The following is a 20385-nucleotide window of genomic DNA, read 5'->3' as shown; positions in this document are numbered from 1 at the left end:
CCCACACGCGGGTGGCGGGGCGGTCCCACCCCGCTGCCGCCGCTCCGGGCTCGGGGCGGGGGCGGCCCGGCGGATCTCCGGGAGAAGACACCGGAGCTGCGTGTAAGGGCGCTGCTTTCGCGGGAGAAGCTCTTCGGGGCCAGGGCTCCGCCGCGCCTCCCGTCCCCGGCAGGCGATGACAGAACTGATCCTGGGATCCGTCTGAGCACGGGAGGGACCGGAGGGGAGCTGGGGAGCAGCGGGCACGGCGGGGATCGTGCCTGACCGCGGGGATCGCCTGCCGCGGGGCCGGAGCCGGTGCACAGGGCAGAGCGGGGCACCGCGTCTGCTCGGGCTGCAGGAAGGATTTTGGCGCTGTCCCCCCGCGATCCTCCGAGAGAAGAGCCGGGAGCGCGGGCTGGCTGAGCCGGAGGGGCTGCACCGGCATGGCCGAGCCCGGAGCAGGGCGTTCAGGGCTCAGGAACCACCGGCGCCCCCCGGGCTCGGTGCCGAGTCCGGCCCCGTCTGCGGCCAGGCAGAGCCCCCTCAGCGCGGCGACAGACACCGAGCGTGGCTGCTCCGTGCTGCGGAGAGACTCGGGACGGGCTGCGGAGCCGGGCCAGGAGCCTGGGCAGGGCCAGCACGGGGCAGGGCCGGTCCTGACCGGGCAGGAACAGCCTCAGGACGGGCAGGGGCAGCCGGCTGCGAAAAGGCTCCGGGGGTCCCCGGAGACACCCGGCAGATCGTGAACCAACAGCGCGCCCTTGGCGTGTCCTGGACACCGCCCCGAGGCGCCGGGCCCAGCGCTGGGTGCCCAGGACACCTGGGACAGGGGCAGGCTGGGGACAGCCCCGAGCAGCCCGTGATGCTGCAGGGCTGGAGCGGCTCTGACCTGCCAGAGGGAGGGCTGTGCAGGTGAGCCCCGGTGTTTCTGACATCTGCAGGGAGGGCTGTGCAGGTGAGCCCCGGTGTGTGTGACAGCCCCAGGGAGGGCTCCACAGGTGAGCCGCGGTGTGTGTGACAGCCCCAGGGAGGGCTCCACAGGTGAGCCCCGGTGTGTGTGACAGCCCCAGGGAGGGCTGTGCAGGTGAGCCCCGGTGTGTGTGACAGCCCCAGGGAGGGCTCCACAGGTGAGCCGCGGTGTGACGGCCCCACTCTGCAGGTGAGTCCCGCTCTCCCGGGGCGTCTGGGGCGGGGCCTCGGTAAGGGGCGGGGCCTCAGCCAGGGTCACACTAGCAGGCGGGGCACCGGTTGGGGCGGAGCCTCTATAAGGGCGGGGCTTCACTCAGGGGCGGGGCCTGTTCCCCGTGCCGTGCGCAGCCTGTCCTGTCCCGGCAGCCCCCGCAGCCCGCGCGGCGATGGCGGCGGCGGGCGCTGAGGAGCGGCGGGGGGCGGCGGGGCCGGAGCGCGCCCACAGCTCCGCTCCCGGCCCCGGCCCGCTGGGCTCGCTGCTCAGCCGCCTGCCGCTGGCGCCCGCCCCGGCCCCACGGCGCCGCACCGCCAGCCAGTGCAAGCCGGAGCCGCCGCTGCTGCGCACCAGCAAGCGCACTATCTACACGGCTGGGCGGCCGCCGTGGTACAGCGAGACCGGCGCGCCCGTAGATGAGGCCTTTGTCATCGGTGAGCGGCGGGACGGGGCCGGGAAGGGGATGGAGCCGGATCAGCAAGGAGATGGAGCCGAGAGCGGGCCGGGAGGGGATGGAGGCCGGACCGGGGCCGGGGTCGGGCTGCGGTCGGGAATCGGGGAACGAGGCCCCGAGGGAGGGGCTGGGAGCGGGCCGGAGCCGGAGCCGGATCTGGATCCGGGCCCGTGACGGATCCGGGCCGGGGCGGTGCCCCCGCCGCTCCCCGCAGGCCTGTGCGGCGGCAGCGCCTCCGGCAAGACCACAGTGGCGACGCGGATCATCGAGGCGCTGGACGTGCCCTGGGTCGTGCTGCTCTCCATGGACTCCTTCTACAAGGTGCGGGACGGGGCCCGGGCAGCGCCGAGCCGGGCCGACACTCCGGTTCCAGTGTACCCCTGGGTGTTGCCGGGGGTCGGGTGCGGCACTGAGCAGGGCTGGGGTGCCGGGTGGGTGCCGGGATCCGGCACGGCCCTGAGCAGTGCCGGTGCCTGCAGGTGCTGGATGAGGGGCAGCAGGCGCTGGCAGCCCGCAGCGACTACAACTTCGACCACCCCGATGCCTTTGACTTCGAGCTGCTCGTCAATGTCCTGCGCAAGCTCAAGAAGGGCAAGAGCGTGAAGGTGCCGGTGTACGACTTCACCACACACAGCCGGCGCCGCGAGTGGGTGGGTGCCGGGGGCCGGGCTCAGCCTGGCTGGCAGGGTTCTGGGAACGGGGAATGCCTCTGGGCCCTGCAGGGCCTGGAGGGCTAAAGGGAGGGGGTGGCTGGGGTCATCAGGAATGGGGTACTCATTCATGGAAGACTGTGGGGAGATGTGCCAACAGGCCGGTGCAGATATGAGGGAGGGACTCAGTGGGCAGAGGTGCTGGGAGGATGGCACTGAGCAGAGGCTTGGGATCTAGAGCAAGGTTCGGGGTCTGTCCTGGCCTGGAGCATCATGCGCAGGGATTGACTACAGCTCCAAGGCATTGGGTGCTGCAGGATGGTTATGGGGAGCCCCAGCACAGTGGTGAGATCCCAGGGGGGTCAGTGCCCTGTGTATGTCAGTGTTGGTGCTGCTGTGGCATGTGAGAGAAACAGGACAAACCCAGCTGCTGTCTGCCTGCAGAAAACAGTGTATGGGGCCAACGTCATCGTGTTTGAAGGGATCCTGGCCTTCGCCAACAAGGAGCTGCTCAAGGTATCGCTGCCTCAGGTGGCCGCTGGCCCGAGAGGATGCTGGGCTGCAGCAGGGCAGGCACTGGCCCTGGGTGCCTCTGCAGTGGGGCTGTGGAGGGAGAGCTCACCACGCTTGCTGGCAGAGCACTCTGTGTCAGAGGCCTCAGGGGAGGTGATGCTGGGTGCCACTGCGGGGTGGTGGAGGGGAATGGCTCAGGTATGATGGGAGCTGCATAGGGGGTGCTCACCCCTCCCAGTTTTCCAGCTGCTGGACATGAAAGTGTTTGTGGACACGGACTCCGACATCCGGCTGGTGCGGCGGCTGCAGCGCGACATCATGGAGCGCGGGCGCGACGTGGCGGGCGTCATCAAGCAGTACAACAAGTTTGTGAAGCCAGCCTTCGAGCAGTACATCGAGCCCACTGTGCAGGTGGCCGACATCGTGGTGCCCAGGGGTGAGGCCGGAGCTGAGCCTGGCATGGGGAGCGGGTGCTGTGGGGCAGGTGGCTCAGCGCCCGCCCCACCTGCCCCCTCTGCTCCGCCCGCAGGTGGGGAGAACTCCGTGGCACTGGACCTCATCGTGCAGCACGTGCACAGCCAGCTGGAAAAGGTGAGCCGGGGCTGAGGAGGGGAAGGGTCCTGCATGCAGAGGGCAGGATGTGGCTGCACACAGACCTGTGCTCTGGGAGCACCTGGGGGGTGTTGGCATCCCCTCTCTTCTCAAGAGACCCCGACATGGAGCTTGGGGGAGCAGATCGGTGCAGTGGGCACGGGGAGGAGGGTGGGGAGCTGGGCTGTTGGGGTGGCTGTGCTGGCCTGTGAGTGACTGACAGGGTGTCTGTCCTTCCTGTTCCCCTGCACTGCACCACCGCTGATGACCTCTGCACCACCAGCGGGAGATCACAGTCAGGTACGTGGGACCCAGGGCTGCACAGGAGCCTGTTCTGGCCTGGGGGGCTGCTGGCACCCACTGGGTTCTGTGTCCCTGCTGGCAGAGCTTTGCTGAGGTGCCTGAGCGTAGCTGCTGCTCCCCAGGGCTGTGCTCAGCTCCTCGGGGCCTGTCTGGCTGCAGCCCTGGGCTCTGTGTGACACACCCCACACTGTGGCTGATGCCTGTGGCCAGCTCCCTGCCCTGCTCCTGTCCTGGCTGGAGCAGGGCCCCTTTCCTGGCTGCTGACTTACCCTGGGGTGCTCACTTCTGTGGGAGAAGTGCCCTGCATGGTCCCTGTTCCTGGCACTTCATGTTCCCTTTGGGCAGGACAGCCCTTGTCCCCTGTGGTGACAGCCTGGTCCCAGGGTGCAGGGAATGTCCTGCCCTGCAGAGGCTGCAGCAGCCGTGCGTGTGGTCTGGGAGGTTCTTTTTGGGCAGTCCCGCTCTGGGGTCTCATGCCTGCTGACAGACTTGGGGTGTTATTCAGGGTCCAGGGAAGGCCAAACACGGTGCTGACCTTTCAGAGGGGTGTTTCTGGAGCCTTCCTTTGGCAGGGTGGCCCAGGGCTGTGGGTGTGTGTGTGCTGCACAGCTCTGAGCACCTTCCTCCCTGCAGGGCAGCCCTGGCCTCGGCCCACCAAGGACAGCCCCTGCCCAAGACGCTGAGTGTCCTGGAGAGCACGCCGCAGGTGCGGGGCATGCACACCATCATCAGGTACATCCCTGCCAGCCCCTGCCCTGGCACACCACAGCGCCTGGTGTGAGTGTCTGCCCTTTGCCCTGGGGCTGCACTCGTGGGGGTTGGCCTGGAGCTGGATGGCTGGAGCAGAATGGCTGAATGGAGCTGGCCCTGGCCCCATGGGCACATGGTGACCAGAGCTCTGCACATCTGCTTTGGGTGATTCCTGACCCAAAAGTAGGCTTTTCCTATAATGGGAGGGGTTTGGTTGGCTCTTTGCACACTGGAGCACAGGTGGAGCAGCTGGTGGCAGGGAGCAGGGTACCCCTTGCCCCTCTCCCAGGGCACTTGGTTTAGAGCTAGCTTAGAGAAGGGACCTGGGCAGCTGCTGCTGCTGTGACTTCACCACTCCTGATCTTTGCTTTCCCCTCTGATGCTCCTTTTTCCAGGTGACAGTAGCATCAGTTAGTGAAGGGTTAAGGGCTGAGGCCTTTAGCACTATGGAGAGGTTCATTGTTTTTACAGCTGCAGAACCTGGCAGCCCCAGGTGTGTTTCCCCACGGCAGAGAGAGGATATTGAGGTCAGTCAGGTCCTCCTCTGGCACCTGTGTGTTGGTTTGGAAGGTGTCAGCTCATGTCCTTGTGAGGGACCTGGACAGGACTGAGTGCACTTTGAGCAAGCTTGCAGGGGATACCAAGTGGAGTGGGATGTGGATCTGCTGGAGAGCAGGAGGGCTCTGCAGAGGGGTTGGGATGCTCTGGATCAATGTGCTGAGACCAGCAGGGTCAGGGTCATCAAGGCCAAGTGCCAGGCCCTGCCCTGGGGTCACAGCAGCCCCATGAAGCACTCCAGGCTGGGGCAGAGGGGCTGGAAAGGCCATGGGAGCGTTAGTGGAAAGTGGCTCTACATGAGCCCATGTGGGCAAGAGGCCATTGGCACCTGGGCTGTGCCAGCTGGGCACTGCTGGGGCACCTCCAGGCTTAGGGACAGCTCTGGGCCCCTCCTAAGAGAGACCTTGAGGGAGCCTGTCCAGGGCGGGGAATGGAGCCCCAGGAGAGGCTGAGGGAGCTGGGAAGGGGCTCAGCCTCGAGCAAAGGAGGCTCAGGGTGAACTTTCTCATTCTCTATAGCTTCCTGACAGGAGGATGCAGCCAGGTGAGGGTCAGGCTCTGCTCCCATGGAAAAAGGGATGGGACAAGAGGAAGGTGCCTCAGGCTGCTCCAGAGGAGATTTAGGTTGGATATTGGGAGCAGTTTCTTCATGGAAAGGGTTTTCCAGCCTCAGCTCAGCTGCTCCAGGTGGTGATGGAGTTCCCATCCCTGATGGAATTCGGAGACCATGTGGATGTGACACTTGAGGGTGTGGGCTGGTGGTGGCCTTGGCAGTGCTGGGGGAGCAGCTGGACTGGATCTCAAAGGGCTTTTCCAACCCAAACAATTTATGGTGTTCTGATACTCATGGCCACATCCAGGCTGGGCACCTCCTTTCCTTCTCCTGGCTCCTTCCTCCTGTGGAAGCACAGGCTCCAGGGCAGGTCCTGGCAGTAGGAGCGGTGATGTGGCACCTCGGGTGTGCCAGGCAGAGCCCTGTGCCAGTGGCTCCACCTTGGTAGCGCAAGTGCTTGGTGACCTTAATCCGTGAGGCTCAGGGCTCTGCTGGGGCTGCAGGGCTCTGGCACCCCTGGCCTCTCGTGGCTGTGCTGGTGCCGTGCAGGAGCAGGGCCAGGCTGTGGGCAGCACTGAGCCCATCCCAGATGGTGTCTGGGAAATGCCACATGCCTGAGGAGCATCTGCCCCCTGCAATCCTGCTGGGCCAGTGCCTCTCCAAACCTCTGTGCTCAGGAGCTCTGCTGGGTCTGTGTCAGGGGACAGGCAGAATGTGTTTCTGGTGAGATTTGGTGGCACTTGCTGGCTTCTGTGTCACTTGGGCATGGCATGGGGCTGTTGCTGGTCACAAATGTCACCCTCCACTCCTGAGGTTTTTGCCTGCTGCCCTTCTCTTGGGCTGCCAGAGAGCTCCAGGCTGGTGAGACTCAAACACACCTTTAGCCACATTTCCTGCACCTCCATGTGCTGTTATTGCATCTTAGCAGAGCTGTCTCTTGTCATTATTAATGTATTTCATGTTTAGACTCATGTGTTTATTATTTTTTATCAGTGAAACAACCTCACAACTGTGAGTTCTACAGTCTTTCATTAGCAAAACACAAAATAGTTGTCTTTTGTTACAAAGCCTTTTAAGATTAAACTATCTAATTAAAAACTAACACTTTTAACCTAGTAACTAATCTCTCAAAGCTTACAATGTAGACTTTTCTGTCTAATTACAAAACATCGCCCAAACTGATGAAAAAGAAGAAAAAGGTAAAAAACAACAACTTACTTCTGCCCTAAAACCTCCATCTTCATATTTAATTTCTATATTCTAAAACCCCAGACTCTGTTTTTCACCCTGTTATATTACACACTTCTAACCAACTACACACTCACAATCCTAACGCTATTAATTAATTTTAAAATCTCCTCCACAACCTCAAGTCAAATACAGCACTCTTTCACGAGTCTGTGCCTTTCAGCACAGAAAATTTAAAATTCTCAACATCTGAAATTCCAGCATCATGCAGTGGTTTGGGTGGGAGGGTGGTCCTGGTCACCTGCTGCTGCCCAGCCTGTGGGGGCTGCCCTCCCTGGCACAGCCCTTCCCCTGCCCGCTTGTGTCCTGGGCAGGGAGAAGCTTCATGGCTGTGTCTGCCCTGGGGTTCCCCAGGGGTTCCCCATCCCCACAGGTATCACTGTGTGAATGTGACACACACACACATGTCATCAGGGTTTGAGCCCCTCCACACAGAGGAACCTCTGCAGGAGCAGTGTGGGGCCTGTCCCAGCCAGCCAGGGGCCAGCACAGCTGGCTGGGTCCCGGTGGGCACAGCTGGCTGGGACAGCACAGCACAGGCTGCAGGGGAGGCTGCTGGGCCCATGCTGCTCCCAGCACAGCAGGCTGGGTCCCGGTGGGCACAGCTGGCTGGGACAGCACAGCACAGGCTGCAGGGGAGGCTCTGGCTCCTGCTGCTCCCAGGCTGCTGTGGGTGGATGTGTGGGTGCAGCCCACCCGTGAGTGCTTGCTGACAGCTCACACTGGGAGCTGTAGGCAGGCTCTTCCAGACCAGAACTGTTTTCTTTGCCTTCCCTGGGGGTGCTGGCAGTGCCCAGGGGTTTGGGAATGTCTGTGTGCCGTGATCACTGCAGGTGCTCAGCTGTGAGTGACCCTGGAATGGCTGCAGGAGCACATGAGGACAGCAGTGACTGCTCGTCCTCCTCCACACGCCTCAGTGGGGCTGTCTGTCATCCACCGAGGTGTAAAAAATGGCAGATGATGTCTTAAAATACAGAGTAAAAATATTCAATATCCTTCTGCCTCTTCAGGAGTGTTGCCAGCTCCACTTCTTCCATCTGGGAACAGGCAGGTGTCTGTGGGACTTCTGTGTCCTCGTGTTCTCACGAGGCTGGTGGCCAGGGTACTCCTAGTAGGAACAGTCATCTACTGTCCCTCTGCTGTGGGGTTAGTGCCCTGCATGCAGGGCTGGCTTACCCCTCCTGGGCGAGGGGAGAGGTTTCCTGGGCATTGCAGCCCCATGGCAGCTTTGTTCTGGTTTGTGTTTGTTTTACATCTCGGTGCCTTCAGTACATCGGAGCTGTGAGTAGGGCACACCATGGTATTTCAGAGTCACCTGGTTCTTAGCAGTGCTTTATCTGTGACTCGGGACATAGAGGGGGTGCTGGGGACATGTGCAACTCTTTTCTGTCACCCAGCATGCTCAGCCACGGTGCATTACGTCCCCTTCAATGGCAGGGTCCTGTTCTATCCTGGCTCTGCTCCTGTTCCACCCCGGGCTCCCCAGCACTCACCCACTGCTCCTGAGTTTGTGCTGCCCCTGACGGTCCTGCCTGACCTGTCCCTACTCCCCGTTCTCTCCCTGCTCTCTCTCATGGCTCTGAGTGGTGTTGCACCTCCCTCCAGGGTAGTTAAGCCACTCTCTTGCCTCTGTAGCCCTGTCTACAGAGGCTGTCAGAAGCTGAGGTGTCAGTGAGCCCCACAGTGCTGGTGGTCACTGACTGTCACTCCAGGAGTGCTCTGGCTCCCACAGCCCGGGGCTGCTGTCCATGCTGCTTGGCCCCTGGAGCCCCACGTGTGGTCTGCAAGGGATGGCAGGGGCTCTGTTCCCACCTCACCTGTGTCATCCCTCCCAGGAACAAGGACACGACCAGGGATGAATTTATCTTCTACTCCAAGCGCCTGATGCGGCTGCTGATCGAGCATGCCTTGTCCTTCCTGCCCCTGAAGGTGAGTGCCCACTGCTGGCTGCAGCCCCAGCCCCAGCCCAGCTCCCCTCTGGGTGCCCCTGACGGCTCTGGCTGCCCCCACTCTGTGCTCCCCTCTGTGCTGCAGTCGGTCACGGTGGAGACGCCGCAGGGCACCACGTACGAGGGGAAGCGGTTCCACAGGCAGCGGGTGAGACAGACATGCCCCAGCTCCTGCTCCCCATGGGGGCACAGCTCCTGGCTCAGCAGGCGCCAGGAGCACCCAGCACGTGTCCCTGCCCTTTCCCAGATCACGGGCGTGTCCATCCTGCGGGCAGGTGAGACCATGGAGCAGGCCCTGACCGCCGTGTGCAAGGACATCCGCCTGGGCAAGATCCTCATCCAGACCAACCTGGACACGGGGGAGCCCGAGGTGAGTCCTGCTGCAGCCTGGCACACAGAGCCGTGCCCTGCTGGCACGTCACCAACCCTTCCTTCCCTCGCCAGCTGCACTACCTGCGCCTGCCCAAGGAGATCAGCGAGGACTACGTGATCCTCATGGACAGCACGGTGTCCACGGGGGCCGCAGCCATGATGGCCGTGCGCGTGCTGCTGGTGAGGCCCGGGCTGGGGCTGGGGCTGGGGCTGGGATCCTGTGCCCTGCCGGGCTCTCACAGCCCCCTGTGCCGCAGGACCACGACGTGCAGGAGGACAGGATCTTCCTGCTCTCGCTGCTGATGGCGGAGATGGGCGTGCACTCGGTGGCCTACGCCTTTCCCCGCGTCCGCATCATCACCACCGCCGTGGACAAGCGGGTCAACGAGGAGTTCCACATCATCCCGGGCATCGGTGAGGGGGCTGGGCTGTGCTGTGCCTCTGCCTGGGGCCAGCAGCCCTGCGGGCAGCCCTGCAGCCACACCCGGGGGACACTGGTGGGGCTGGCGCTGCTGCCCCTCACTTTGTCCCTTTGTCTGCCTGCCAGGTAACTTTGGAGACAGATACTTTGGCACCGACGGCCCCTCGGCCTGGTGTGACAGTGACAGCGTGGACTGCTGAGCTGGCTGGCCTCAGGACCAGGGGCTGGGCTGGCTGCAGGGCTGGCCCCATCCCTGCCCCCAGGAGAGGCCCTGAGCTGCAGCTGTGCCCACCTGCCAGCCCCAGCTCTCCGGACCTGCACGACAAGGCCCTGCTGCTGGTCTCCCTCTGCCCCCAAGGACCAATCCTCCCCAGAGAGGAGGACAAGAGAGGGATGGCCTCTCCTGGGACCACGGAGAGGGGATATTTAGGGACATTCCTTGCTCCCAGAGCCCTGCCTCTGGGCCTGGGCCAGCCGTGCCTGCAGAGGGAGAGGTGGCCTCCCCGCGGCTGTGCCTGAGGGGTGCTCACCTTCTGCCCAGGGGAACGGGGATGGGGTCCAGTCCAGGCCAGCTCCATGCCTGGAATCCGTATTTATTTGTATTTATTGTGGGCAGCCCCCAGCTCCAGCGGGACCCTCTGACATCAGGGACTGGACCTCACGGATCCACCCCGTCCCTGCAATCCACACTCCATCCCTGGCCCCAGGAGCTGGGGGCCGGCATGGGGCTGGCTGCCTTCCCGGTGCTGTCCCACCCGCGGTGCGCAGTGCTGCTGGTGCCCGGGGCGTGCTGAGGTGTCCCCGGTGCTGCCCTTGTTGCTCAGGTTCTTTTTCCAAAGGGCAGCGGCAGCCTTGCCCCCCTCGCCCCGCCACCGGCGGCAGCAGGAAGGTCCGGGGCCGGGGCTCTGTCCCGGGCCCGGCCGTGCCGCCACCCCCCTCGCCGCCGTTTTGTACCAATAAAGGAGCAGCGCGATGCCCGTGTGCCGCCTCCTGCTGCCGCCGGACCGGGGCGGGCGGTGGGGCCGGGCCGGGCCGGGCCGTGCCCTGTACCGGGTGTCTCCGGGCGGGCCGGACCCTATACTGAGTGTCGCCGGGCGGGCTGTACCCCGTACCGGGTGTCACCGGGACGGGCCGTGCCCCAGGTGTCACCGGGCTGGGCCGTGCCCTGTACCGGGTGTCACCGGGACAGGCCGTGCCCTGTACCGGGTGTCACCGGGCCGTGCCCTGTACCGGGTGTCACCGGGACAGGCCGTGCCCTGTACCGGGTGTCACCGGGCCGTGCCCTGTACCGGGTGTCGCCGGGACAGGCCGTACCCTGCACCGGGTGTCGCCCGGCCGGGCCGTACCCTGTACCGGGTGTCTCCGGGCGGGCCGGGCCCTGTACCGGGTGTCTCCGGGCGGGCCGGGCCCTGTACCGGGTGTCTCCGGGCGGGCCGGGCCCTGTACCGGGTGTCTCCGGGCGGGCCGTACCCTGTACCGGGTGTCGCCCGGCCGGGCCGTACCCTGTACCGGGTGTCGCCCGGCCGGGCCGTACCCTGTACCGGGTGTCTCCGGGCGGGCCGGGCCCTGTACCGGGTGTCTCCGGGCGGGCCGGGCCCTGTACCGGGTGTCTCCGGGCGGGCCGGGCCCTGTACCGGGTGTCGCCCGGCCGGGCCGTGCCCTGTACCGGGTCGCGGGCGGCGCCTGCGCAGAGCGGCGGCGGAAGCGGCGGCGGGCAGGCCCGTAGCGGCGGGCAGGCCGTGGCGGCGGGGCAGGCCCTTGGCGGTCGCTGCCGCGTCCCGTGCGACCCTGCGAGCCTCGGGCGGCCATGGCGGAGCCCCCGCGGCCGCAGCGGAAGCTGTCCCGGGTCGGGGAGAGCCTGTACCGCGTGCTGGGGCTGCAGAAGGGCAGCTCCCCCGAGGAGATCAAGAAGGCCTATCGGTACGAGGGGGTCCGGCGGGGTCCGCGGGGCCGTCCCGCCAGCACGGCCGGGATCCCGTCCGGACGGTCCCGGTCCCGTCCCGGCGGCCAGGGTCTGTTCCGGGAAGTGAGGCTGTGACCCGATACCGAGGGCCCTGCAGGGTGTGGGCTGTCCGGGGCAGCGGGGCTGTGACCCCATACCAGGGGCCCTGTGCGGTGTGGGTTGGGGTTGTTCGGGGCAGCGGTGCTGTGAGCCCGTGCCGGGGGTCCCATGGGGCTGTGGGCCCATACCGGGGGTGCTGGCTCCATCGCGGGGCTGTGAGCCCATACCGGGGGTCCCGGCTCCATCGCGGGGCTGTGGGCTGTCCCGGCAGTGGGGCTGTGAGCCCGTACCGGGGGTCCTGCAGGGCTGTGGGCTGTCTGGGCACCGGGGCTGTGAGCCCATGCCGGGCTTCCTGGGGAGTGTGGGCTATCCAGGCAGTGAGGCTGTGACCCTGTGCCGGGGGTCCCGGCTCCATGGAGGGGCTGAGGGCTGCCTGGGCAGCAGCAGGGCTGTGAGCCCATGCCGGGGTTCCTGTGGGGCTGTCCCGGGCAGCAGGACTGACCCCGTGCCGGGGGTCCTGTGGGGCTGTCCTGGGCAGTGAGGCTGTGAGCCCATACCGGGAGTCCTGTGGGGCTGTCCCAGGCAGCAGGACTGTGACCCCATACCGGGGATGTGGGCTGTCCTGGGCAGCAGGACTGTGACCCCATACCGGGGTTCCTGTGGGCTGTCCCGGGCAGCAGGACTGTGACCCCATGCCGGGGGTCCTGTGGGGCTGTCCCGGGCAGCAGGACTGTGACCCCATGCCGGGGGTCCTGTGGGGCTGTCCCGGGCAGCAGGACTGTGACCCCATGCCGGGGGTCCTGTGGGCTGTCTGGGCAGTGCGGCTGTGACCCCATGCCGGGGTTCCTGTGGGGCTGTCCCAGGCAGTGTGGCTGTGACCCCATGCCGGGGGTCCTGTGGGCTATGGGCTGTCCTGGGCAGCAGGACTGTGACCCATGCCGGGGGGGTCCTGTGGGGCTGTCCCGGGCAGCAGGACTGACCCCGTGCCGGGGGTCCCCCCGCTGCACCCGCAGGAAGCTGGCTCTCAAGTACCACCCCGACAAGAACCCCGATGACCCAGCGGCAGCCGAGCGCTTCAAGGAGATCAACAGCGCCCACGCCACGCTCAGCGATGTGGACAAGCGCCGCCTGTACGACCAGTACGGCTCCCTCGGCCTCTACGTGGCCGAGCAGTTCGGCGACGATGCTGTCCGGCACTACTTCCTCATGTCCAAGTGGTGGTTCCAGGTGAGCCCGGTGTCCCTGGGGCTGCCTGGTGGGGCTGGTGGGCCGGGTGAGCTCAGGGGTTTGCCCTGCTGGCCGGCTGGTGTTGGACTGGGCTCTCAGGACTGGTGTGATGGGTCAGGGGCTCGGGTGAGCTCACGGCACGTCTGTCCCTGATGCAGGCACTGGTGCTGTGCTGCGGGGCCCTCACGTGCTGCTGCTGCTGCTGCTGCTGCTTCTTCTGCTGTGGGACGTGCTGCCAGCCCAAGGAGGATGAGTCCTACAAGTACGTGGACCCCAAGGACCTGGAGGCACAGATGCGGGCAGAGGACAGCGGTGAGTCCGGCGGGAGCCCGGCAGCTGGGAGCGCCTGTGTTTGCTTTGTGGGGGCTCTGGGGTCTCCCGTGTCCCTTCTCGTGTGGGGACAGAGCTCTGGCTCAGGCCTTGGGTTGGTTTTAGCCACAGCTCTTACTTCCAGCCAGCCCTTGGTGTTTCCTGTGTGGGCCAGGGCTGGTGGCAGTGGCAGAGGGAGCCACTGCATGGGCTGTGGGTGCACACCTTTTCCTTCTCTCTGGACAAAGGCCCCCTGAACAGGCCTGAAGCTTAGAGACCCTTTGGGGCACAGAGCACGGGAAGAGCAGCTGTGCTCTGGGCCAGCTGTGTTCCTGGCACTGGCCATACTGGTGACAGTGGGGCTGGGTGGCTCTTGCAGCTTCCCTTGGGGTCAGGGCACTCTGCACTGGCCAGGGCTGTGGGGGCTTTGGGCTGTGGGAGCCCTGGAGGCAGTGCTGTGACATTCCTGCTCTCTGGCACCTCCGGCTGGGGCTGAGGCACTGACGTGAGCTTTCCTTTGCAGATCCTCCGGGCCCTGTGGTAGCGCAGCCCCCGCCTGCCAGCACAGAGCCGCTGCCAGCCAGCGCCAGGAGCGATGCCTGAGGCCGGCCCACCCCGCCGGCTCCCAGCACTGGGCAGGATCCTCCTCCCTTGGGACTGTCACTTTCCGGGACCGCGGTCCCGCCCCCGGGCTGCCTCATCGGCCTCGGAGGGATAGAATCTCAGGTTAATTTGGCCAGCATCAATGCACAGGCTGCCGGGCCCCTGCTCGAGCTCCAGGGCAATGCCCCCGTGTCCAGCGCTGGTGGTGGCAGTGGCCTGGAGCCCGTGCTGCCGTGGCCCCTCGAGTGCCTTGCCCGTGCCCAGGTCGGGCACCGAGCCCCGGGCACGAGCAGAGATGCTCCGGGCCGAGCTCTGTAGCTCTGTGAGACCATTAGCACTGTAACCTCGGGGCTGGGCTGAGCCCGCCCCTCTGCAGCCCTCCCGACGGGTGCTGGGTGCCAAACGCTGCTGCGGGCTTGGGGTGCTCCTGCGTGTACCCCTTCCCTCTGCCCTCTGGGATTGTCTGGGTTTTGTGGGCACCATTAAAGGCCGACGGGAGGGGAGTGTGTGTGTGTGTGCCTGGGCTCTGTGCAGGGCAGCAGGATGTGCCGCTGCCCGGTGTTTCCACGCTGGGGCTGTGCTCATGGATCCTGCGGGTGCTGGACTAACCGGGGTGCAGAGCGGGCAGCTCGCGTCCTGTGTGGGGTGGAGTGAATGCCGCGTGTGTCCTGTCCCCCACCCGGTGCCACTCTCTGTGCCCTGCTGCTGGCTCCCGCAGCTCTGCTCTCCCCACTCCTGCTGCTGCAGTCCTGGAGCCGTGCTCCTGCCCCCTGCTCCTGCCCCTGCGGAGCTCCCTGCGGAGGGCTGGCACCGAGGGGTGGCACCGAGGGGTGGCACCGAGGGACACGGGGAGCCGCTTGCTCGTTCTTCCCATCTCTGGTCGGTCACTGCCTCTGCCTGCGGCTGCATGGGCTCTGCCTCACTCCCTAAATATAGCCAGGGTGCCAGGGCGAGTGGGGATGGAGTGTCCTGGCACCAGCCCCTCTGCCCTGCCCTTCGGGGAGGCTGGCACCGTGGGGTGTGCGGGACCCCAGCCTCCCGCAGCCCTGCTGCCTGCACAGCGGGGCACATTGTCCTCAGCGTGACTGCCGGCCCTGCAGCCCCTGCACCAGCCAGCCCTGCAGCCCCTGCACCGGCCGACCCTGCACCGGCCAGCCCCAGCCCTGCAGCCCCTGCACCGGCCGGCCCTGCTCCCCCGACCTCCGGCCGCTCCTCCCGGGCAGGGATCGGCGGGTCCGGAACGCAGCCGGTGTCCGGTGCCGAGGGAGGGCCGGAGCGGTGACTCAGTGTCACCCGACGCCGCCGACAGCTGCGGCCCCGGCGGGGCGGGGACGGCTAAAATTAGCGCGGGGGGCCGGGGCCGGGGCCGAAACAAAGCGGGCAGCGGGCGGCCGGAGCGGAGCCGCGGGACAGAGCCGGGCCGGGCCGGGCCGGGCCGGGACCGCGGCCATGAACTTCGCCGTGGGGCTGAAGCCGCTTCTGGCGGAGGCGCGGAGCATGGAGAGCCTGGAGAAGCAGCTCATCTGCCCCATCTGCCTGGAGATGTTCTCCAAGCCCGTGGTGATCCTGCCCTGCCAGCACAACCTCTGCCGCAAGTGCGCCAACGACGTTTTCCAGGTGGGAGCCGCGGTGGGGCGGGGGGAGGCACCGGGAGCTCGGTCCCTGGGACCCCAGCCCGGCGGGTCTGGCCCCGTTATCCCGGGATCCCCGGCCAGCGGGGCCGAGGGGCGACCAGGAGCACCGGGATCCTCTTCACGGGGGCCTGGTCTGGCGCTGGCGCCGGGAATCCCGGCCCCGGGAGCAGCCGCTGGCAGCTCCGGTGGGCTGTGCCCGGTGCCGCTCCCGGCTGGCGGGGACGGTGAAGGGGGAGCAGGGGCCGTGTCTGAGCCCCGGTTTGTGCCCACACCCGTGGCCGTGCGGTGCCGGGAGTGCCGGGGCGCCGGGGGTGCCGGTGTTGCGGGGTTCCGGGCGTGCCGGGGGTACCGGCAGTGCGGGGTGTGCGGGATGTGCGGGATACCGCCGCCGTGACACCCCGCGTCCCCCCCAGGCCTCCAACCCGCTGTGGCAGTCGCGGGGCTCCAGCGCGGTGCCGTCGGGCGGGCGGTTCCGGTGCCCGTCGTGCCGGCACGAGGTGGTGCTGGACCGGCACGGGGTGTACGGACTGCAGCGGAACCTGCTCGTGGAGAACATCATCGACATCTACAAGCAGGAGTCGGCCCGGTCCGGAGGCGCGGGGACCTGCGGGGGGCAGCGAGCCCACCGAGAGGGCTGGGGTGGGATCCCAACAGGACCTGGGCAGTCATGGGGACCGTGCAGGGCCAGGGAATATCCCTGGGGCAGCAGCTGTCTCCGGGGACAGAGGCGTTTCTGTGTCCCTGGGGCTGAAGGGTCCCTGGGAGCCGGAGGTGTCTCAGGGCTGGGCAGGAGCCGGGGCTGGGGCTGTTTCTGAAGCCGGGGTGTCTCTGGGGCCGGGGTGTCTCTGGGGCCGGGGTGTCTCTGAAGCTGGGGTGTCTCTGAAGCCGGGGTGTCTGTCTCTGAAGCCGGGGTGTCTGTCTCTGAAGCCGGGGTGTCTCTGGGGCCGGGGTGTCTCTGAAGCCGGGGTGTCTCTGGGGCCGGGGTGTCTGTCTCTGGGGCCGGGGTGTCTCTGAAGCCGGGGTGTCTCTGAAGCCGGGGTGTCTGTCTCTGAAGCCGGGGTGTCTGTCTCTGAAGCCGGGGTGTCTGTCTCTGGGGCCGGGGTGTCTCTGGGGCCGGGGTGTCTCTGAAGCTGGGGTGTCTCTGAAGCTGGGGTGTCTGTCTCTGAAGCCGGGGTGTCTGTCTCTGGGGCCGGGGTGTCTGTCTCTGGGGCCGGGGTGTCTCTGGGGCCGGGGTGTCTGTCTCTGAAGCCGGGGTGTCTGTCTCTGGGGCCGGGGTGCCTCCCTGACACCCCCAACCCCTGCAGACCCCTTCACGCCAAGGCTGAGCAGCACCTCATGTGCGAGGAGCACGAGGACGAGCGGATCAACATCTACTGCCTGCGCTGCGAGGCGCCCACCTGCTCGCTGTGCAAGGTGTTCGGGGCGCACAAGGACTGCGAGGTGGCCCCGCTGCCCGCCGTCTACCAGCGACAGAAGGTAGAAGGGGGCCCGCGGGGGTTTCGGGGGGCCGGGGGTACCCCCACAGCCACCCTCACGCCCAGCCTCACCCCCAGAGCGAGCTCAGCGACGGCATCGCCATGCTGGTGGCAGGGAACGACCGCATCCAGGCCATCATCACGCAGATGGAGGAGATCTGCCACACCATCGAGGTGGGCACCGAGGGAGGCGGTGGCAGTGGGAGTGCCCAGCCCCGGGGCTGTGCCGGGCACACGGAGCAGCCCTGCCTTCGGGCTGTGCCAGCTGAGGGATGTGATGGCACTGGGAGTGCCCAGCCCCGGGGCTGTGCCGGGCACACGGAGCAGCCCTGCCTTCGGGCTGTGCCAGCTGAGGGATGTGGTGGCACTGGGAGTGCCCAGCCCGGGGCTGTGCCGGGCACACGGAGCAGCCCTGCAGCAGTGCCAGCTGAGGGATGTGGTGGCACTGCGATTGCCCAGCCCCGGGGCTGTGCCGGGCACACGGAGCAGCCCCGGCCCGTCCCGTCCCGCCCCGCAGGAGAACGGCAGGCGGCAGAAGCAGCACCTGGGGCTGCGCTTCGACGCGCTCTACGGCATCCTGGAGGAGCGCAAGAAGGAGCTGCTGCAGAGCATCGCCGCCGAGCAGGAGGCCAAGCTGCAGCGGGTCCGCGGGCTCATCCGCCAGTACGGAGACCACCTGGAGGCCTCCTCCAAGCTGGTGGAGTCGGCCATCCAGGCCATGGAGGAGCCCCAGATGGCCGTGTACCTGCAGGTCCTGCCGGGGATCGGGGCCTGGGGCTGCCCGGGGCAGGGTGGTGGGGCCGTGGTGCCCTGAGGGGCAGGGGGCTGCTCACAGGGGCTCTGCTCACCCAAAAGGATCTGTGGGTGCCCCTGGATGTGCAGGGGTGCGCCTGTGCCGGGGGTGGTGTCCAGGAGACACTGATCCCCCCTCGTTTTCCTTCACAGCACTCCAAGGAACTCCTGAAAAAGTGAGTGGGGACAATGGGGGGGAAGAGGCCCTTGGCTGGAAAAGGCCCTGCAGCCCCCGGGGTGCCTCTGCCCTGCAGGATCACAGACATGTCCAAGGCATCAATGAGCAGCCGCCCTGAGCCCGGCTACGAGAACATGGATCACTTCTCCATCAACGTGGACTACGTGGCCGAGATGCTGAGGACCATCGAGTTCCAGACAGGTGCCTGCCCTGGGGAAATGGCTGTGCTGTCCCAGGGGCACTGGGGCTGCCCGGGGTGCCCAGAGCCCCCGGCAGAGCCCCCTCACCACACGCCCTGTGCCGGGATCCCACACAGGACTGGGGACGTGACCCCACCCAGGGGCCTGCGACCCCACTGGGGACCCGAAGGGTCAGTCCTGCCCCAGGCTTCCCCTGGTTCCCACACTGGGCTGGTCACATTCCTCCTGGGAACACCCTGGAGTGTCCTGGTGTGTCCCGTGATGCGGGAAGGTCCCACCTGAGCTGTCCCTGCCCACAGAGCCCCTGGGTGAGGATGAGGGGGATACACCTGGGGATGGCAGCGAGGCTGCAGCGGACGAGGAGCGGCTGGACAGCCTGGAGGTGCCCGAGGCTGCTGAAGGTGAGTGCCTGCCATGACTGCCCAGGGCCGTGTCCATGGTCCCCGTGGGCCAGCAGGGTCCTTCAGGCTGCTGGGACATCCCTGCCCCGACCTTGTCCCTCTCTCCCTCTGCAGATGTGGGGCCGAGGCAGAAGCCAGCAAGCTCTCCCCATGGTGAGACCCTCGTGGGGAGTGAGATGGGCACGGCCATGGGGTGCTGTGGGGCAGAGGAGACCCCCTGGGAGTGGGGATGGGGGCATGGGGGGCAGATCACACCCCAGGCTCCCCCAGGCCGTCCCTGTGTCCCTGCTGCACGGGGTGGGAAGGGGATCCTCAGGTCACAGGGCTCAGGCTGCTTTTCTGCACAGGTCAGCACTGAAGTGAGGCCGTGGGGTAAGGCTGGCATGCCCTCAGCTCTGCCTGTCCCTGTCACACCCGGCTATCCCTGTCCCTGTCACCCCGCCCTGGCTGTGCCATCCCGCACTCTCAGACGAGCTCCATCCCTGCTGCTGGAATTGCCCCGATGGGCGCTGCCCCTCTCCGACATTAAATGTGTGTGAGGACCCGTTGTGCCGTGCGCTGTGTGGGTGCGCTGGAGGCCAGGGCCGCCCTCGGGGTCTGGCCCGGCACAGCCCCTGCCCCATCACCCAGCAGCGCCCCCGGGGCTCGGGCGGGGCGCTGAGACCCCCGAGCCCCTGTGCAAGGCGGGCTTTGAGCCCCGGGCCCGGTGAGCGGCTCTGCCCTGCCCACAGCCCCTGCCGGGGGGCGGCGACCCTCCGGTGCCCCCTCCCACAGCCGCGCCCCGTGCCCGCGGCAGCCCCGGGAGCCGGGATGGGATGGGGTGGGATGGGGTGGGATGGGATGGGATGGGATGGGATGGGATGGGGTGGGGTGGGATGGGATGGGATGGGATGGGATGGGCTGGGATGGGATGGGGTGGGATGGGATGGGGATGGGGTGGGGTGGGATGGGGTGGGGTGGGATGGGATGGGATGGGATGGGGTGGGATGGGATGGGATGGGGTGGGATGGGATGGGGATGGGGTGGGGTGGGATGGGGTGGGGTGGGATGGGATGGGATGGGATGGGATGGGATGGGGTGGGATGGGATGGGGATGGGGTGGGGTGGGATGGGGTGGGATGAGATGGGATCAATGGGATGGGATGGGGTGGGATGGGATGGGTGGGATGGGATGGGGATGGGGTGGGATGGGGTGGGGTGGGATGGGGTGGGATGGGATGGGATGGGATGGGATGGGATGGGCCGGGCGGGAAGAGACACGGCCGGGATGAGCCGGCTGGGTACACACGGCAGGGATGTGCTGGGTACACACGGAGCCTCCGCAGCGCTGCCCGGGGCCGCTCCCCCGGGAGCCGCGGCTGCGTCACCGCCGGCCCAGAGCCGAGACGGAGCGGCTGCTGATGCACATGGCCAGGGGTCCCGAGTGATGATGCCCATGGCCAGGGGTCCGGGATGGTGATGCACATGGCCAGGGGTCCCGAGTGATGATGCACATGGCCAGGGGTCTGGGCTGCTGATGCACATGGCCAGGGGTCCCGAGTGATGATGATGCACATGGCCAGGGGTCCCGAGTGATGATGCACATGGCCAGGGGTCCCGAGTGATGATGCCCATGGCCAGGGGTCCGGGATGGTGATGCACATGGCCAGGGGTCTGGGCTGCTGATGCACATGGCCAGGGGTCCGGGATGATGCTGCACAAGGCCAGGGGTCCGGGATGATGATGCACATGGCCAGGGGTCCCGAGTGATGATGCACATGGCCAGAGGTCCCGAGTGATGATGCACATGGCCAGGGGTCCGGGATGGTGATGCACATGGCCAGGGGTCCCGAGTGATGATGCACATGGCCAGGGGTCCGGGATGATGATGCACATGGCCAGGGGTCCGGGATGGTGATGCACATGGCCAGGGGTCTGGGCTGGTGATGCACATGGCCAGGGGTCCCCGGCCCAGGGTCCCCGCAGCCACACCGTGCCCAGCCTGGGGACAGCGAGGGCCGAGCCCTGCGGACCCCCAGACCACGGCTAGGGGTGGCGT

General features: G+C 66.7%; 3 protein-coding genes across 3 annotated transcripts; all 3 read left to right on the top strand.

Moving 5' to 3' along the window:
- The first annotated feature begins 1337 nt into the window (after positions 1 to 1337).
- LOC134416558 (uridine-cytidine kinase-like 1) lies at positions 1338 to 10490 on the top strand. The gene is made up of 14 exons (XM_063153297.1): positions 1338 to 1599; positions 1834 to 1940; positions 2099 to 2269; positions 2714 to 2785; positions 3029 to 3218; positions 3312 to 3373; positions 3657 to 3673; positions 4310 to 4408; positions 8620 to 8713; positions 8819 to 8881; positions 8981 to 9103; positions 9178 to 9285; positions 9363 to 9519; positions 9653 to 10490. Exons 1-14 carry the CDS (start codon positions 1338 to 1340, stop codon positions 9724 to 9726), a joined length of 1599 nt encoding a protein of 532 aa, XP_063009367.1. The 3' UTR covers positions 9727 to 10490.
- Positions 10491 to 11297: 807 nt separating this feature from the next.
- Positions 11298 to 14170, top strand: DNAJC5G (DnaJ heat shock protein family (Hsp40) member C5 gamma). The gene is made up of 4 exons (XM_063153296.1): positions 11298 to 11446; positions 12542 to 12755; positions 12914 to 13067; positions 13588 to 14170. The coding sequence occupies exons 1-4, from the start codon at positions 11334 to 11336 to the stop codon at positions 13665 to 13667; spliced, it is 561 nt and encodes a 186-aa protein (XP_063009366.1). The 5' UTR covers positions 11298 to 11333; the 3' UTR covers positions 13668 to 14170.
- Positions 14171 to 15069: 899 nt separating this feature from the next.
- TRIM54 (tripartite motif containing 54) lies at positions 15070 to 18894 on the top strand. Its single transcript, XM_063153295.1, has 10 exons — positions 15070 to 15284; positions 15715 to 15887; positions 16606 to 16777; positions 16855 to 16950; positions 17294 to 17527; positions 17722 to 17744; positions 17823 to 17947; positions 18246 to 18347; positions 18462 to 18500; positions 18695 to 18894. Exons 1-10 carry the CDS (start codon positions 15117 to 15119, stop codon positions 18703 to 18705), a joined length of 1143 nt encoding a protein of 380 aa, XP_063009365.1. The 5' UTR covers positions 15070 to 15116; the 3' UTR covers positions 18706 to 18894.
- Positions 18895 to 20385: the final 1491 nt, after the last annotated feature.

The sequence above is a fragment of the Melospiza melodia genome, chromosome 3, assembly GCF_035770615.1.
Source record: "Melospiza melodia melodia isolate bMelMel2 chromosome 3, bMelMel2.pri, whole genome shotgun sequence".
Taxonomy (NCBI): Eukaryota; Metazoa; Chordata; class Aves; order Passeriformes; family Passerellidae; genus Melospiza; species Melospiza melodia.
The sequence above is the reverse complement of the archived record's forward strand: the minus strand, read 5'-3'. Positions and strand labels throughout refer to the sequence as shown.